At 41.9% G+C, this 16,934-nt stretch overlaps 1 protein-coding gene across 1 annotated transcript; it reads right to left on the bottom strand.

Moving 5' to 3' along the window:
- Positions 1-1,627: 1,627 nt before the first annotated feature.
- Positions 1,628-13,552, bottom strand: LOC128442557 (deoxynucleoside triphosphate triphosphohydrolase SAMHD1). The gene is made up of 14 exons (XM_053425064.1): positions 13,300-13,552; positions 11,862-12,022; positions 11,396-11,511; positions 8,522-8,592; positions 7,459-7,617; positions 6,523-6,623; positions 6,305-6,413; positions 6,114-6,205; positions 5,912-6,027; positions 5,669-5,808; positions 5,004-5,105; positions 4,782-4,886; positions 4,492-4,629; positions 1,628-2,740 (listed from the first exon to the last, which is right to left on the bottom strand). Exons 1-14 carry the CDS (start codon positions 13,315-13,317, stop codon positions 2,714-2,716), a joined length of 1,455 nt encoding a protein of 484 aa, XP_053281039.1. The 5' UTR covers positions 13,318-13,552; the 3' UTR covers positions 1,628-2,713.
- Between the last annotated feature and the right edge of the window lie 3,382 nt (positions 13,553-16,934).

The following is a 16,934-nucleotide window of genomic DNA, read 5'->3' on the forward strand; positions in this document are numbered from 1 at the left end:
AGCTGGTCTCAATTATCCGTGGAGGGGCTGCTGAGCGTACAGAATCCTGCATGCATGTGTGTGTGTGTGTGTGTGTGTGTGTGTGTGTGTGTGTGTGTGTGTGTGTGTGTGTGTGTGTGTGTGTGTGTGTGTGTGAGCCTGTGTCAGGTTGAGGCATCGCAGGGGGAGGGCTGAGACCACTGGCGCCAGGAGGGGAGCAACAGGTCAGGGAGGATGAAGATTATAAAAATACTAGCAGGCAGTTGGCCTTGGTTCTGCTCTTTGTGAGTGTGTAGTGGATACTCCTCTCCTGCCACACTGCCACAGGATGTGGAGTGTGGAAGTGTGTGTGTTTGTGTACCCACAGTGCATCGGGGTAGTGTGTTTCTGTGAACATCCTGTTGGACAAACCTTCCTGGCTGAATTAGAATGGGGACCCACATTATTAAATATCAAACTTGTCTCATGGGTTCAGATCATTTACATGTAATATCCTAGTTAAATCCTTATTTTAAACAATAACTAGTGATGAATTAAAGGTTTGATAGTAAAATAATGAGACTAATGCAGAAATGTTATTATCATGTAAAGTAGAAGGTTCGATTCTGTATCCTCATTGTGAGGGACATAAGGAGATATTGTAATAAACTGAACAATTCTTATGATTTGTTATATTGGGCTATAACATAGACATAAGTGCAGTAACGTATTACTTTGAAATTACATTTCAACATGTTAACAGGAAAGGAAGCGTCACATACCCCATCACATGATTTGAATCTGCTGAGTTACAAAACATTTTCACAAATCAAGGAAAAATTTGGAAAATCCCATTTACTCCAATATTGCCTAAAAATAAATCATAAGGCCCAGGGCTCCCGTTGGCTTGAGAGCCCCGGTGCAGTGGTTCATCATTAGGCTTTACCAATAAAATCTGACTTGATTGTGACGATAGCTCAACAGCTGCCTCAGGACCTGGACCACAGCAATAATGGAACAAATGAAGTAGCATGTTGGCACAAATGAGTGCACAGCGCCCCCTAGCGCTCAAACGCTCTTGTAACATGAACATGTTCTTCCATCCCATTATCAGGCTTTAACTTAAATGTTAAAATTGTAATCAACGTGAGGATGGATGGATAAATTACTTTCCATGACTGACTTTTAAGAGAGAAGAGCTAATTTTGTCCATAACCACTGAGAGTGACACTGCTTCATGAAGAGATATTTTAAAGGCCAAAGTGATTCCAGCAAGAAAACTGTGCTTCAGTGTTTATCTTTTATACGTTTAAAAAAAGAAATTGGACTTCTGTACTTGTAGATTTAATCAATTGATTATAATCTGATTTGCAATATTCCAATGTATGTTTGTTTGGATTTTTAAGCTATACGATTTCACAATCATGGAGGGAGGATCCATCATGTAAATCAGACTTTAGAAGTTTCTTATTCATGTTTTCATATAGTAATAAAGCCCTGAACCTAATGTGCCATACAGCTATCTTAGAAAACAACTACAACCGTCACCTGGTGGTGGTATATGGTCACTAATGTGCAGAGAAGTGTTTTTGCAGAACATAATGATGCCACAGTGGAGTTGAACTTGGTCCTTTGACCACCGGCAACAAATAACATTACACAAGTGAAACAAAGTGAAAACAAAGTTTTATTTTCAAACTTTTCTTCAATTCACAGGATCACCACAAACCGTTTAAAACATTTCACCTCACACTCACACAAAATATAGGTTTTCAAACAATCCAGCACAAATCCCATTTTAAATGTTGCACATGTTAGTGAGGTGGAGACAACAAGCGGTGCAACTTACCGTAAGAACAATAGATAAAAGGATTGCAAAACATTCTCGCCCCCCCCCAGTATAAATATATTTGCAGTAAAAATAAAATCAAATCTGCAAATAGTCCCTCAAGTAAAAACAAACACACAGTGTAAAGCTCAGAAACAGTTTTTCTTTGTATATGGTGACTTTTGAAGCTTGATATTAAAAAACAAGCGTATGTGAAAGTTGAATAACACACTGGCTGTAAATGCTGGAAACACACTGACATGAAACACACTGTGTTGTTATTCTCCTGTTTAAGAGTAAATCATTTCCACTGCCCATGAATAATTGCCCATGATTCGAAATCATGATAACCTGATGCTTAGCACAGGGTATTACATTCAATTACATTTAATTTAGCTGACGCTTACAATAAGTGCATTTAAACCCAAGGGTACAAACCCAGACAACAAGAATTAAGAAAGAACCATGTCTTCAAAAATAAAGCAAAACTACAAAGTGCTTTAAGTAAGTGTCATTTAAGTGCTACTAAATTGTTTTATTTTAGGAATAGTCGGATATAGAAACAAATCAACTCAAAAACTCGACACTTGTAGCCCGAGGTTAGTCCCAAATAAATCCCTGAATCCCACGAGAAAAAAAAAGTAAATTGTGCATATAATATTTAGGAAGGGTCAATTAAAAAAAAACAATCACCTGATGATAGTCCCTGAGCTTCTGCTTGTAAAAAACTGCTTAGTTTCCAGCTTCAATCAACATACTCACAACGTAGAGAGATATAATGTTCACTCAACACTCCTCATCTACTGATAGTGTAAGAGGGGTATTCGCTCTCCTCTTATTTAAATTTTTTTTTTTTTGCTTTTGTCACAGCTGACTGTCACTAACAGCGTTGTCACTGGAGCCTCCATCATCGCGTTACACAGGGATCTACGCCGGCGATGTGATGTCTGCGTCCTGTGTATGAATAAAATGTCAGACATTGATATTAACATTGGCAGTTTAGTGTGTACACTGTCCTGACTGACACAGGGGTGACAGAACTCTTCTTGACCAGCTAGATAATGTAGGTAGACTAGAGGAAGGTGATCTCTGGACACCGATTTTTTTAAAAGGTACACAGGATAAACACTAATTTTAAATAAAACATTTCTTGCTTTAGTTTTTTTTTTCTTTCAGTTTCTCCAGACCTCATTCCATTCATTTCAGTTTCCCTGACTGTATTGTTTTTGGTTGTGTAGAGCCACACTGCCTCATTAGGACATATTTCGGCTCCCCGCTGTCATTTGATATAAATGCTGTAAAACAGCAGCGTTCTTTTTTTAGTGAGATACTTTTGTGTTAAAACAAATTTCGGAGTGGTAATAATGTGGTGATAATCAATATTGATGTTATTTTGATGAAAAATATCTACATAGAACTCGTTATTACCGAACACCAATTGGAATTTAAAAGGTGCTCTGCCTGTCTACAAAGCAGATTTCCATACCTAAGTTGTTTGGCCACTAGGGGGCAGTGGGAACAAGCTGTGAATCTGACACAGACACATCCTCTCTGTTACCTCAGGTCTGAGCCAAACTCTGCCCACTGCTGAGGTGACATCCTCAGGCCAAAACAAGAGAGACAGAATCACAGGGCACCAACTGTATGCTACCTCATGAAGAGGAGAACCTTTCCTCTGCAGTGGGCATTACTGTGTATCACTTCGAGTCTTTGGGGCATCATGTAAGCAATCATTCAAAGAGGTTGTAAATGTATGTATATAGCTTTAATATCTTACGTAAAATAAACTTCAAATCAAAAACGACACACTGCCAGCCCCACTAATAATGGCCTCTCTGTCCTAATTGTTGGTTTGGGCGCTGCAGTTGCGAATGTGCTGGAATGAGATCAGGTCACAGTTTGAGCTACTTTGAGGAGGCTAGCATCGTGATGGTGAACCAGTGATGGGTACTCAAGACTGGCCCATGAGGTCGAACCCATGAAATGCTCAAACAGTTCATGGTGACTATGACAGAAAGCTGTCAGAACACAAACGCAGCCGTGTGGCAGCAGACCGGTGAGAGTTGCTGTGTTCGACCTCTGTGCTGCTGCTTTGACTGACGACAATGAGCTGGACCATTGAGCTATAGAGGAAGGTGGCCTCAATTTTTGAGTGACATGTTACACTAACAGTACAGGGTTATGCTCAATACACTGCTCCACACAGCCATTTCTGCTCAACATTTACTACCCCCACCAAGGGGGTTAGGTTTTGTTCTTGTTTGTCTGTTATTCAGCGGGATAATGCAAAAGTGCAGAACTGATTTCCATGATATTTTGTGGAGGGGTGGGGCATCTCCCAGGGAAGAGTGTACTGAATTTGAGTGTGGATTCAGATTAGAACGGCTCCAATTAAAAAACATGTGGCATATTTAAGCGACTGATATTTATGATTGTATATAATCTGGTGCAGAACCAAATAAAAATCTGGATCTCGTGAATGTATGCGTTTATTTATGTGGTTTCATAAGATGACTGTTGGTGCTGAACAGAAGTATGTGCACTTTTCTTAGGGCCATTCAAGTTCCCTTTGTTTTCCATTCTCAAAAGTCTCTCCAGTTTGAGGCAAACGCTCTTGAAGGCGTGTACCCATCCAATGTTTATCAACCAACATTGACACTGCAAGTAAATACACAATTCTTTACACTGGAGAAGATAAATCTTACCGTAGGCGTTGTGAATCCGTTGTTTTCGCACCACTGAACAAAATGTCTCTTTGCAGCCTCCACAGTCTGTACATCCCTCTTCTTGCAGTAGACTCGGATCACCTGCTCGTCAAACACCGCTGGAAGCATTCTTGACACCTGACAAGAATGACAAGGGTTTATTTTAAGCTGTAAATTCAAAATAGAGGAAGTGACAATCAATCTTTGTGTTTATAAATATGAGACATGAGAAACATTCAGCTCTGTAAATGCGAAGGCAACTCATGCAAACAAAGATAAAGATGTGTGACCTGGTCCTCGTTTATCTGGAAGGCTCTAGTTGGGTCAGTTTTGCAATAGAATCGCACTTCGTTGATGGGGTTCTCCTCATTCATCCCATAGTTCAGATAAATGACCTAAAGGAGAGGTTTTGTACAGTAGGCAACGAATCAACAAAACTAAAATTCACATTTAAAAATAGTTGTTGTTAAATATAATTTATGAGATAAAAAGTAGTTGAACTGAAAACTCACGTCAACTTTAAAGTCTTCTGGCTGCAGATGGACATCCTGGACAACCGGGACACCCTGAGGATTGGTCTCTGACAATTCTGCTTCCCAGCCTGTAATCGCAGCCTAACAGATGTGAAGTGGATTAAGTAATAAGAAAAGAGAATTTACATCCAAAACACAGAATGATATACGAGGATACATATACAAACACATATGGTTAGATTTCTAAGTTGAAATCACAATGTACTTTCCAACATGCAATACATTTTTTTATTGATTAATAATATCTTAGGATCAAACTGGTTTCATATCATCTATAAGGAAGCTAATTGGCTACATCAAAGCAGCAGCTTTTTTGGACAATTGCTAAATCGTCCAATATTTGCTTATTAAAGCTTCTAAAACACAAGGTTTGGATGTTTTTCTTTGAATTGCACTGATGGGAATTTAATGTCTTTGCATTAAGTTTTGTTGATCAACAAATCAAATCATAATTGGATATAAAGGTGGATGACATGACTGTTCCCAAAAGTGAAGCCAAAGTGTCTGGATATCATATCTCTGGAGAAGCAGCCAGTTGAACCCTACTTGAACAACATTGATAAAGTTATCAATATAACTTATAATTTGTAAAAACTAAAATTCAACAGCCAAAATAGTTCCATAAGAAGAACACAAACACACACCGGGGTAACCTCCAAATGTTCTCTTGGATTGGTGCGGCCCAGACACTTGTAGAGACGTCGACAGACGATGTCTTCTAGAATCTTCCGCGACTCAGCCAGCTCCTCGGAGGACGAGTGGAGTATTTGTTCAAACACATGATCTAAGGGACAGAACGGAAATCTGTGAATTTGAATCATTCATGCACACTAATGTGAATATGTTTAAAACTGTTTTAGAGATGGCACACTGAGGTGTCCACGGACCTGTCAGTTTGGTGTAGGCCTCCATGTCGTCTATGGCCGTGGAGAGAGTGAACATCTCCCCTCCTGAGCCTTTAATCTGGATGTGTGGATCTGCTTTTAGAAAGGCCTCAGTGATCCTAAAGAAACACCCAACACATTATCACCTTTCAGAACGACCACAGGGAAAAGCAAAGAAGCTACATCAGAGCAATGAGCTACTCACATGATCTCTATGATGTTGCAAACACTGTGCTGGTAGGCTCTTGTGTGGAGGCAGATCCTTGTGTGGAACATGTCATACAGATTGCCCACCTCCTGTTTAAAGAATCACTTGTGTTTTAGTCACAGCTTAAATGTTTAACTAAGACGTTTTGTAAAAAGCTGATCAGAAAGAAAACGTAAGAGAGTTTTTACTTTGTCTCTGGTACAGATTTGCTTCTGCCCGTCCACCTCACACACCCGGGCGAACATAAGGCAGCGCTGATAATCAAAGTTGTTCTTGATGCCCAGGTGGTAGCAGTCCCTAAGAGGAGAAACATGTGAACAGATGGGCCATTAAACTCACAAGGATTTATCAACATGTGCTTTAGGAAATCCTTATTAAAACCAACTAATACGTCTAAAATACTCACCTCGCAAAGTAGTCCCACTTATCCACATCAATGCCATTTCTTTTGTTGGCAACAATCTCATAGAGAAAGGACTTGTCCTCTGGGCGGCCTTTGTAAGGCCACTTAGACAGAAAATAGACACATGAGATTCTGATATATTAGACAAATATTTTTAAGGATTAATAGGATTTTAACTCTGGTTTCCAGAGGCAAGTCATTACACATTGCTGAGAACTAATGTGGCATTCATTGCATCTGCTGCATACACACTAATAATCTGTAGCCTGCACTGTTAATGTGCCAATGGATTAGTCCATATGCAGGTCAAACTCTTACTGTTAACTGCATGTGCAGGTACACAATAGTGCAAGAGTGTGAGGAACATTAAGCTGCACATCAGTCACTGGTTTTTGTAGCTTTTAGGAAGTGAAAGTTTCTTCTGCACATTTCTGCTCAAGCCTCCACCACATTGGAGCTGAAATTTAGTGCAAATCAGACCCATAGAATGAATTACAACTGAAGACACTGATAAATGTGCAGTTGGGAAGCTGACAGCGAGAGAGTGCAATGTCGGCCCCTCATCTTATTATAATGTGAGGAATCTCAGTCTGTACTTCTGTCCGTATGTACCTAATTCAGGCATCGAGTCGCAAGTTTAGTGCAATGTGGGCGCTTGAACCGTTCCAAAATGAAAAATAATTTGAATGAAATAGTGCTCAGTAGCAGCAGAGGCACTGATTCAGGGCTCTTAATCTGAGCCTACCCTTCAGCTGCTGCCTCGACCCATTTTACAGGAACTATTTTAATCCAGAGATCCTCTAGTCAAAATGTTGTTTTAGTTCCAGAGTTCCTCAAAAGGTTCTTGGTTCCTTTGGTAAAGTTCCTGCAGTAGAACAATACGACTATAATACTAATACAACTATCAACTGATCTCATATAGGCAGAACTAGAAGTTACCCCCTTAGCTTTAGCTCCATTAGTGTCCAATGGTCCATCAATCAGCTCCTTGATGAAATCCAGGTCCTCAGGCAGCACCAGTTCGTATTGCTCCATCTCCTCCTTCAACTTGTTGTGCTCAACCAGGTAATCAAACATGTCCAAAGAGGCCTGCTCATGCTGAAACACACAAAGAATTGTTTATTAATATTATATAATAATTGTAACTTATGGGAAATTACACAGTCACAACTTGAAAATGAAAGCAATCAGAAAGAGCTTATCTTAAAATATGACTCCTGCAAACAAGAATGCTTATCGGTGACGTTTGCCAGACGGCAGTTCTGTGGTCATAACTTAAATAATGACTGTGTGTTTATAAGCTCTTAGTGTCTCTTATCAGTGACGCTTATCATTACCAACATTGCAACCACTAACTTAGACATCAGCTGTCCTGCTGAGAGGCCAGGTGACACTGACTGCTTCGTATAGCAGCTTTGTTTTTACAAATAGATAGAAAAGCTCCCTTTCATCCCGATGTTGTTTATTGCTGTAACGTCATCCCATATGCTGCAGGAGGTTTTATACAAATATCAAACTTTATGGGTTCAGTGTGTAGAATTTAGTGACATCTAGTGGTGAGGTTGCATGTTGCAGCTGAATACCCCTCACCTCACCCTCCCCTTCCAGACATGACAGATAACTTTTAGCAGCCCTCAGTTGTCGTAAAAACCTAAAAAATATCTAGATTGTCTGGTTTGGACTAAAAAAACATGGCTGCCCCCGTAGAGAGGACCCACTTCAGATGTAAATATAAAGTATTTAAATATAAACAGGCTTATTCTAGGGTAAATAAAACAACCATTTGTACTCTTCCACTGGGTGGTTCATATTCAAGATTCAAGATTTAAGATTTTTATTGTCAAATGCACAACAATAACATTAAGCAGTCGTTGGCAGTGAAATGCTTGAGTCTCAGGCTCTCTTCTAACAATGTAGAGATATGTGAAAGGTTATGTGATCTCCTTGAACTAATTGTTTTGTTTGACAATCATATGGCCGAGGATAAGTCACATTTTCTTACCTTCCAGGTTAGACCAGGGCGTGCTTGGGGGATGAAGCTCCGATCAAACATATGGGAAAATGGCCCATGTCCTGACAGGAATAATAAAAACATGATAAGAGGATTAGGCTGCATGGGATCTTTGCACTAATATACGTGGGTTCTACTCCCATCTGGACAATAGAGGATAATAAAAATACTAGAGCTGTGAAAAATAACGCGTTAACGCGTTATGATTAAATTACAGGATTAATTCGTTTTTTTTTTTTTAACGCATTTAACTCATGCGCAGAAGGACCTTCCAATTCCGCCGCCTCTGCACTAGTCGCCGCTCTAACGCCGGGTTCACACCGGACGCGGAAGCGACGCCGAAGCGAGGCGTAAGCGCAGCGCCAATCCTCTGGCTCCCATCCACTCCCATGTTAAACCGCAGCGCTGAACACACCGGAGGCTGAAGCGTAGCGTTGTGCCGCGGCTGCCTAGCGCCGTGAAGCGATCGTTTCGGCGTCGAGTCAATTTTTTCCGCTTGACGCGAGCGTATCGCGACAGGAAACACACTGAAAAATGATTTTAAACGATATAGATGACATATTTTATATGACATAAATGATCAAATATGCATCCCATACTTTGTATTCACGTTCTGTTGTCTTGGACTTTTAATTTTACCACTTTTACCAACCACATTATTTAATGTCCCCCTCTGCCCATCCACTACAGCCACACAAGCAGTCATAAAGATAAAAAAGAGGGGGGGGGGGGGGGGGGGCTACGTATTCTCCACATAGGCTTGAGTGGAGAATACGTAATTTACCCTCGACACCCGACATTTACCGGAGCTAACAGCGGAGAAGTTCTTCAACATGGATGACATTAAATTAATCATTGAAGTGGAGAAGTAACTTGAGTTGTTGATTTTCAGCATTTGTTGTATAAAGACAACACCAAAAAAGACACATGTTGGGACGCTGTTGCAGTTAATGTTGGAGCAACAAGTCAGTATATGCTTGAAAAAAATGATTAAATGCCGTTTTTACTGCAGGCTGATAACAGCAGCAGTATGTGATATTATTAGTAATGCGCGGCGCTTCGGCGTCGCTACCGCGTCCGGTGTGACCAGCCAAGCGCCGGCGCGCCAGGGATTAGCGTTTACGCCACGCTTCGGCGTCGCTTCCGCGTCCGGTGTGAACCCGGCGTAATGCAGTCAGACGGCAGCTGCCATTCAAACAAACAAACAACATGGATAATTCTGATGAACCTGAGGACCTTCTGGACGGGAAGATCGTGTTCCAAAAAAACAAAGATCGAACATTCAGTAAAACCAAGGTGATATGCACACTCTGCGAGAAGACGTTATCGTTTCACCGTAGCAATACCCGCCTGAAGGCCAATGTATGCTTCTGCGTTTTGACGGACACGGACAGATAGGACCGCCCTCTCCAACGTGGAACGCCCTCTCCGTGCCTCTCCGAGGCTCCTCGGAGAGCTTTTCGTGCAGCTCTCATTTTTCTAACTACACGTCGAAATGACGGACAGCCAACGGATAGCACTTGGCTGTGATTGGTCCGCTAACGCCAGCATTTCGGAATGGAAACTTCCTGTTCCATTCCCTACATCACAATAAACCAAAATCACAACTACGACTCTATGATTAATGTGACAAGTGTGTCCGGCTGACGGTGGCTGGTTAGAGCACTTACAGCATGTGTGTACGGTCACATACGGTTATAACGAACTTTGATAACGGGGGTAGCGGGCTAGCCACCATGCTAACTGCGGTGGGAACAGCGCAAAAACCCGCTGACTTTAATCCCACGGCTCATGACACTGTTTCTCAAACACCGTCAGGTTAGAAGCAAACACTTGGTAGTAATTAGTATCGGCTGTCCGTGCTGACTGTGTGTGGAAGCTGGGCGGAAGCTAGCTGCCTCCGTGTAGCTTCAAGCTGTTGCAGCTGTTGAATTAGCAACGCAGTTTGGAAACAAGACCGGGGAACCGCTGCGCTAAGACACGATAACAAAAGCATTTTGACCCGCTGGGTGTCACTTTATTCAGCAAAAACTGTCGCGTCATCAACATCCTTTTTCTGTTACCATCGTTCACTGTGTGTGAGGAGCCGGGAGGACGTAAATAAACCAGCGTGGACTTCTTCTATATACCTCATGAGGTAGGCTTGTCTAAGCTCGACTTCCGTTTCGCCATCTACTGTTCTGGCGGGGAATTGTTTTCACAACAAAAAGGCTCGTAGAACTATAAATCAAAAAGGGTCCGTCCGATCCGTCCGTCCGTCATTCCGAAACGGACTCGGAGAAGCATACTGAGGCCTTAACCACCGCAACGCGAAGCATGTGTTGGTCGGCGAGGGGCGTTCAAGTGGAATGCGCCAAACCAGACTCACTCGCCGGACACATTGTGCAAAAGAAGTTAGTTTGCCTCACCAACTGGCTAAAGACCAAGTAGCTAAGAGGGCCTTTAGAGGCATTAGATTGTATCATGGTGTGGTTAATGGTTGTGTGACAAAAAATATAAAAAATGTCAACCATCCTATGGCTAAGAAGCTCAAATAATTTCTGTTTAATTTTAAAAAAAAAGTTTTATTCAACCACACAATGGCTAAGGAACCCGAATTCTGTTTAGGATGAAGATTATATTAATGTTCCATATGGAAAAGCAATGATAACTGCTGAAGAACTGCTGAGTTGCAGCACAAAAGAAAAGTTAAATGTCATAAATCTTGTTTTCACAAAAATATTCCGAAAAAATCGGTAATGTGATTAATCATGATTAATCCATAGAAACCTGTGATTAATTTGATTAAAAATTTTAATCATTTCACAGCCCTAAAAAATACATTCACTTCCATTCTTACTCGTGCACACGATGTGCAATGCTCACCCAGGTCATGGCAGAGCCCAGCGATCTTCACGCAGAGGATGTCTCTGGAAGAGATATCGAGTTCTGGCTGCCTGTCATTTAGAGCCTTTACAAGTCGTCCTGCCAAGTGACAAACCCTGTTCCCACACACAACAAAACATTTTATACAAAACAACACAAGACAGGGAAAATACAAACATTGTGGAATACATTGCCATGTGTTTATGAGACATGTTAAAGGACCTTCGCCGAAGAGGTTGACTTTACTCTGTTTGTTTGTTGTTTGTTTGGTTAGATTTCGATTTACAGCATTATTTCTCAAAAACTATTGATTGGATTTCTACGGAACTCGTAGGAAGGACGATACACGGGGACAAAGGGGCGTTTTAGCCGTTTAAAATTTTTTGGGAATAATTAATGAATCTTAATTTCATGAAAAAAAACTGACACATTGATCATTTGACACTGTCCCTAAATGAGAACAAACCCGATGCTGTGTTCAAAGCGGTTGTGGGACGCTCCGGGGAAGACAAAGTAGGCCCCTCCCAGCTGCTTGATGTTTCGCAGTCTCTGGAATTGAGGTGTGTCAATGATTTTGATGAGAAGTGGGTGCAACTCCACATGCCCGTGGATCGGATCATTAAAGACCTGGCAGGAGACAAGACAACAAAAGAAAGACTGACTCCATCACTCCTACTCGCAGCATTAGTGTGCCAAATTGAAACTATCTGTAATAAAGTTAAGGGTTAAACTGTAAAATCTCAATTATAATTCTCTTTCCCAAGGGTTCTATAACCACATCTTTGGGATCATTACCAATTAAAAATATATAATGATAGGCATTACAGTGATAATTCCATTATCACTGTCTGCTTTTACATTATTGTGCAATCATCCTGTCCCACTGAACGACTGAAATATTTTTTCCTGTAGTGAAAGGAGTAATATTATGTATACTTTCAATATTTTTTATTTCTCTGTTTAATTCTCTACCTCATTCTGACTTGTCTGCTGCTGAAACATGGGAATTTGGTTGTTTTATTTTATCTTATCTTTTTATATCAGCATCATCCCAAATAAAAAACGAATCAGTCAGGTTCTATTTGAAATCGTTCTACCACAATACAAGATTGGAAACGTTTGATAAAAATAATAACAATAATAAACATTACAAACAAAACTCTTGCATGGTAACGTGCAGAATTTAATGAGGTAGGTGAAATACAGGATGGGCAGGGCAAGGAGCACAGGGAGTTATCACACACAATGTTGTTTTCCAAACCTCATTAACACTGCAATAACATGTGATGTAACTGAATCCAAGAACCTCTAGACTGCGCCTCACCGAGCTGTCTTCATGCTCTCCACTGTGGCAAAGCTGTCTTAGCGTCATATCGCACCACAATCATATCTGTGATAAATATTCAATTTTATCAAAAAGTCAAAGCTGTATTCTCACTTATTAGCGTGGAAATTTGTAGATATCAATAATAAAAAACTGTATCTCAAGATATCTACAACTTTGATTCTAGCCGTAAAAACAAAATATAAAATCCCGAAAACCCTTAAAAAGTACAAGTGGCAGTTTTACCATTTAATAGCTCAAGTGGATACTGCAGATATGTGTCATTCACTTCTTACTAATCCATAAAGCACAGTTCATACCTACAATCCATTTCTTACAAAGCCATTTTGGATTCCATTATTTTCTCATTTGATGTGAAACTGGACGAGCCCTCAATATGTGAAGAGAGAGAAAACCTCACTCGTTTCTTGAGAGATCAAAATATTTACTATCTCCAGACGCAAACAACATCCCGACGGATATGATGAGTACATTTTAATTTTAATTTTTGGGTGAACTGACCCTTTCTTATCTGACCTTAACCAGATTTTGAGCTCTAGCCAAAACAAAAAACTGTTACCTTGCCTGGCACTGCCATCTTCCTGGTACTGTGCAGGCTCCGCAGATGGTCACCGAGAAAACGGGGAAGGATCAAACAGAGGAGGAGGAGGAGGAGGAGAGGTTAACCCTAACCTGGGTTTTGTTATTTGAGTAGCTGTGTCAAGGTGAAGCGAAACACCACCAGCACTTCCTGTCAGGGATTTAAAAATAAAAGTCCACTGAGTCCTCGTTCCGAAACCGTGCGACTGAATGAAACCAGAGTCTGCGTCTGTCCACCAGCTGAAAGTTTGAGATAAAATGAATCACCTGCCTTTTATACTCACAGACTTTCGACAGCTCTTAGAGGGCAGGGCTAGATCCAGTTGAACGAGGGAAACCGGAGCAGCGACATCGAAATCCCGGATCATGTCCTTGACGCTGTTGTGAGCTTTATAAATGCGGCTTATTTAAAAATGTTCATTCCTGCCATTAACTGATTTTCTGTCCAGTTGCCCGAATGTGGATCGGACACATCCTCCCTCCATTTTCACATGGCCAGCAACATATCGGAATACAAAAGAAACAAAAACTGAAATCACAGAAACCCTGATGGGGTGTTGTTGACAATATTTGGGGTTTTATTCATTTCCAAAACCATTGACTGTGAATAAAGGTGGACGAAGCCTTTCCATTTCCTGCCACTTTACAAAAGTGAAGCCGAAATACCCCAGATTCGGGTGCTGCCATCTTGCTCCGATGACTAGGATGATCATTTGGAACCAGTGGAACTTATGATATCAAGATCCCATGAGCAATCATGAGCCAGACTCAGCAACTGGTTTGCAGCAGGTTCCTTTGCAGCAGCACAGAAAGAACGGTCATGTGAAAATGATTAAAAACACTGACACTTCAGAGGAAGAGTTAGGTGAAGACATTACAATGGTGAATGAGAGAGTCCTTCACATAGTGTTACAAATACATATTGGTAATGTTTGTGTGCACAATGATAATTCAAGTTAATACTAGTTAATTAACTTGTGCATATTTCGATTAAAAAACACAGTATGTCCTTTCAAACAACTCCATGTTAATTAAGCACCTGCTAAAACAACATTTGGACACAATGACTCAAAAGACTTCTGAGTGATCAGTGAGGTCAGTCAAGTTTTTCTACATTCATAATGTGGACACATAGTCATAATGATGATGTGCTAAGGATCATTCACTGACCCTGACGTCTTTCACACTCCCTTGCTTTGTGATTTACAATCCTGAAGGGCAGGTCTTAATTGTTTCTTTATGAGCTCTATGACCATGCTCTTATATCTAACTCCATAACAACCAATTATAAATAGTTTCTTCTGTACACACTGTCTGTACTGTGACGAGTGGAACTTTGTATGAAGAATAAGAGCAGAGTGATCACACGCGATTTTGATTGTTTTCACAACCTCATTAACACGGCAATAACATGTGATGTAACTGAATCCAAAAACTTCTAAACTGCGCCTCACCGAGCTGTCTTCATGCTCTCCACTGTGGCAAAGCGGTCTTAACGTCTTATCACACCAAAATCATATCTGTGATCAATATTCAATGTGATCATTAAGTCAAAACTGCATTCTCACTTATTAAATTGGAAATTTGTGGATATCCATAATTAAAAATGTATTTCAAGATATCTACAACTTTGATTGTAGCCGTAAAAACTAAATTTAAGATCCTGAAAACCCTTAAAAAGTACAAGTGGCAGTTTAACATTTAATAGCTCAAATGGATACTGCAGATATGTGTCATTCACTTATTACTAATCTATAAAGAACATTTCACACCTACAATCCATTTCTTACAAAGCCATTTTGGATTCTATTATGTTCCCATTGGATGTGAAACAGGACGAGTCCTCAATTTGTGAAGAGAGAGAAAACGTTGCTCTTTTCTTGAGAGAATCAAAACATTTACTACCTCCAGGGAAATGATCCCGCAACAACATCTTGTGATAGCAGCCCATGAGAATCTGTTCCCATGGAGATTGTGCACAGTTACACGTCAAAACACTGAGTCAAAGGTCCCAGTTACATTCACTCTGTGACAGGTCAAATATGCAAATATGTAACGGAGAGGAGTTTAAAAGTCTTATGGTCTGGGGGATGAAACTGTCTGAGCCTGGTGGTGCGGGCCCGGTTGCTGCGGTACAGTCGGCCAGATGGCAGCAGGCAAAAATGTTTATGGTTGCGCCGTCCTGGTGATGTGCTGGGCAGACTTCACCACCCTCTGTAAACCCTTACGGTTCAGGGTGGTGCAGCTGCCATACCAGGCGGTGATGCAGCCAGTCAGGATGCTCTCTATGGTGCACCTTTAGAAGTTGCAGAGAATCCTGGAGTCCATGTGGAGCTTCCGCAGCCTGCGGAGGAAGAAAAGCCGCTGTCTGGCCGTCTTCCTGATGGAATCTGTGTGATGGGTCCAGGTCAGGTCATCAGTGATGTGGACCCCGAGGAACTTGAAGCTGCTGAATCGCTCCACCGTGGTCCCGTTGATGGAGAGGGGGGCGTGTTCTTCTCCTTGTCTCTTCCTGTAGTCCACGATCAACTCCTTCGATTTGCTGACGTTGAGATGGAGGTTGTTGTCCTGGCACCAAGATGTCAGGGCCCTTACCTCCTCACTGTAGGCCTTCTCATCGTCGCCGGTGATCAGGCCTATGACAGTGGTGTCATCAGCAAACTTAACGATGGTGTTGGAGCTGTGGGTGGCCATGCAGTTATGCATGAACAGGGAGTACAGAAGAGGACTGAGCACGCAGCCCTGGGGGGCACCGATGTTGAGAGTCAGGGTGGAGGATGTGGTGCTACCGATCCGCACCGCCTGTGGTTTGCCCGTCAGGAAGTTCAGTATTCACTCACGGAGGGTGATGTTGAGCCCAAGGTCTCTGAGCTTGGTGACGAGCTTCAGGGGCAAGATGGTGTTGAATGCTGAACTGTAGTCTATGAACAGCATTCTCACATATGTGTCCCTCTGGTCCAGGTGGGAGAGGGCAGTGTGGAGGGTGAGGGAGATGGCATCTGCAGTCAACCTATTTGACCTGTAGGCAAACTGAAGAGGGTCCAGAGAGTCAGGGAGGGAGGAGGTGATGAATGGTTGGACCAGCCGCTCAAAGCACTTCGTGATGATAGAAGTGAGTGCTACTGGGCGCTAGTCGTTCAGGCAGAGGATTTTTGTTTTTTTGGGAACAGGGACAATGATGGTCTTCTTAAAACATGCGGGGACTACAGACTGGAGCAGTGACAGGTTGAAGATGTTTGTGAACACATCTGCCAGCTGATCTGCACACACCTTGAGAGCTCGGCCGGGGATCACATCAGGTCCAGGTGCCTTGCGTGTGTTGATCCGGTTGAGAGATTTCCACACGTCTGCCCTGGATATGACGGGGGAGGCAGCGGCCCTCCTGGGCCTCTTCGATCTCCGCAGCCGGGGAGTTTCTCTCAAAGCGTGGAAATAAAAAGTGTTCAGATCCTCTGTGAGAGATGCAGACACTACATCAGCACTGCTGGTCCAGGCTTTGTAGTCTGTGATGGTTCTCAGTCTGGCCCACATGTTCCTAGTATTGGTCCCCTTGTAGTGGGACTCCACTTTGTCCCTGTAGAGTCTCTTAGCACTGCTGATAGCACTCCAGAGCGT

The sequence above is a fragment of the Pleuronectes platessa genome, chromosome 6 (assembly GCF_947347685.1).
Source record: "Pleuronectes platessa chromosome 6, fPlePla1.1, whole genome shotgun sequence".
In the NCBI taxonomy this organism is placed as follows: Eukaryota; Metazoa; Chordata; class Actinopteri; order Pleuronectiformes; family Pleuronectidae; genus Pleuronectes; species Pleuronectes platessa.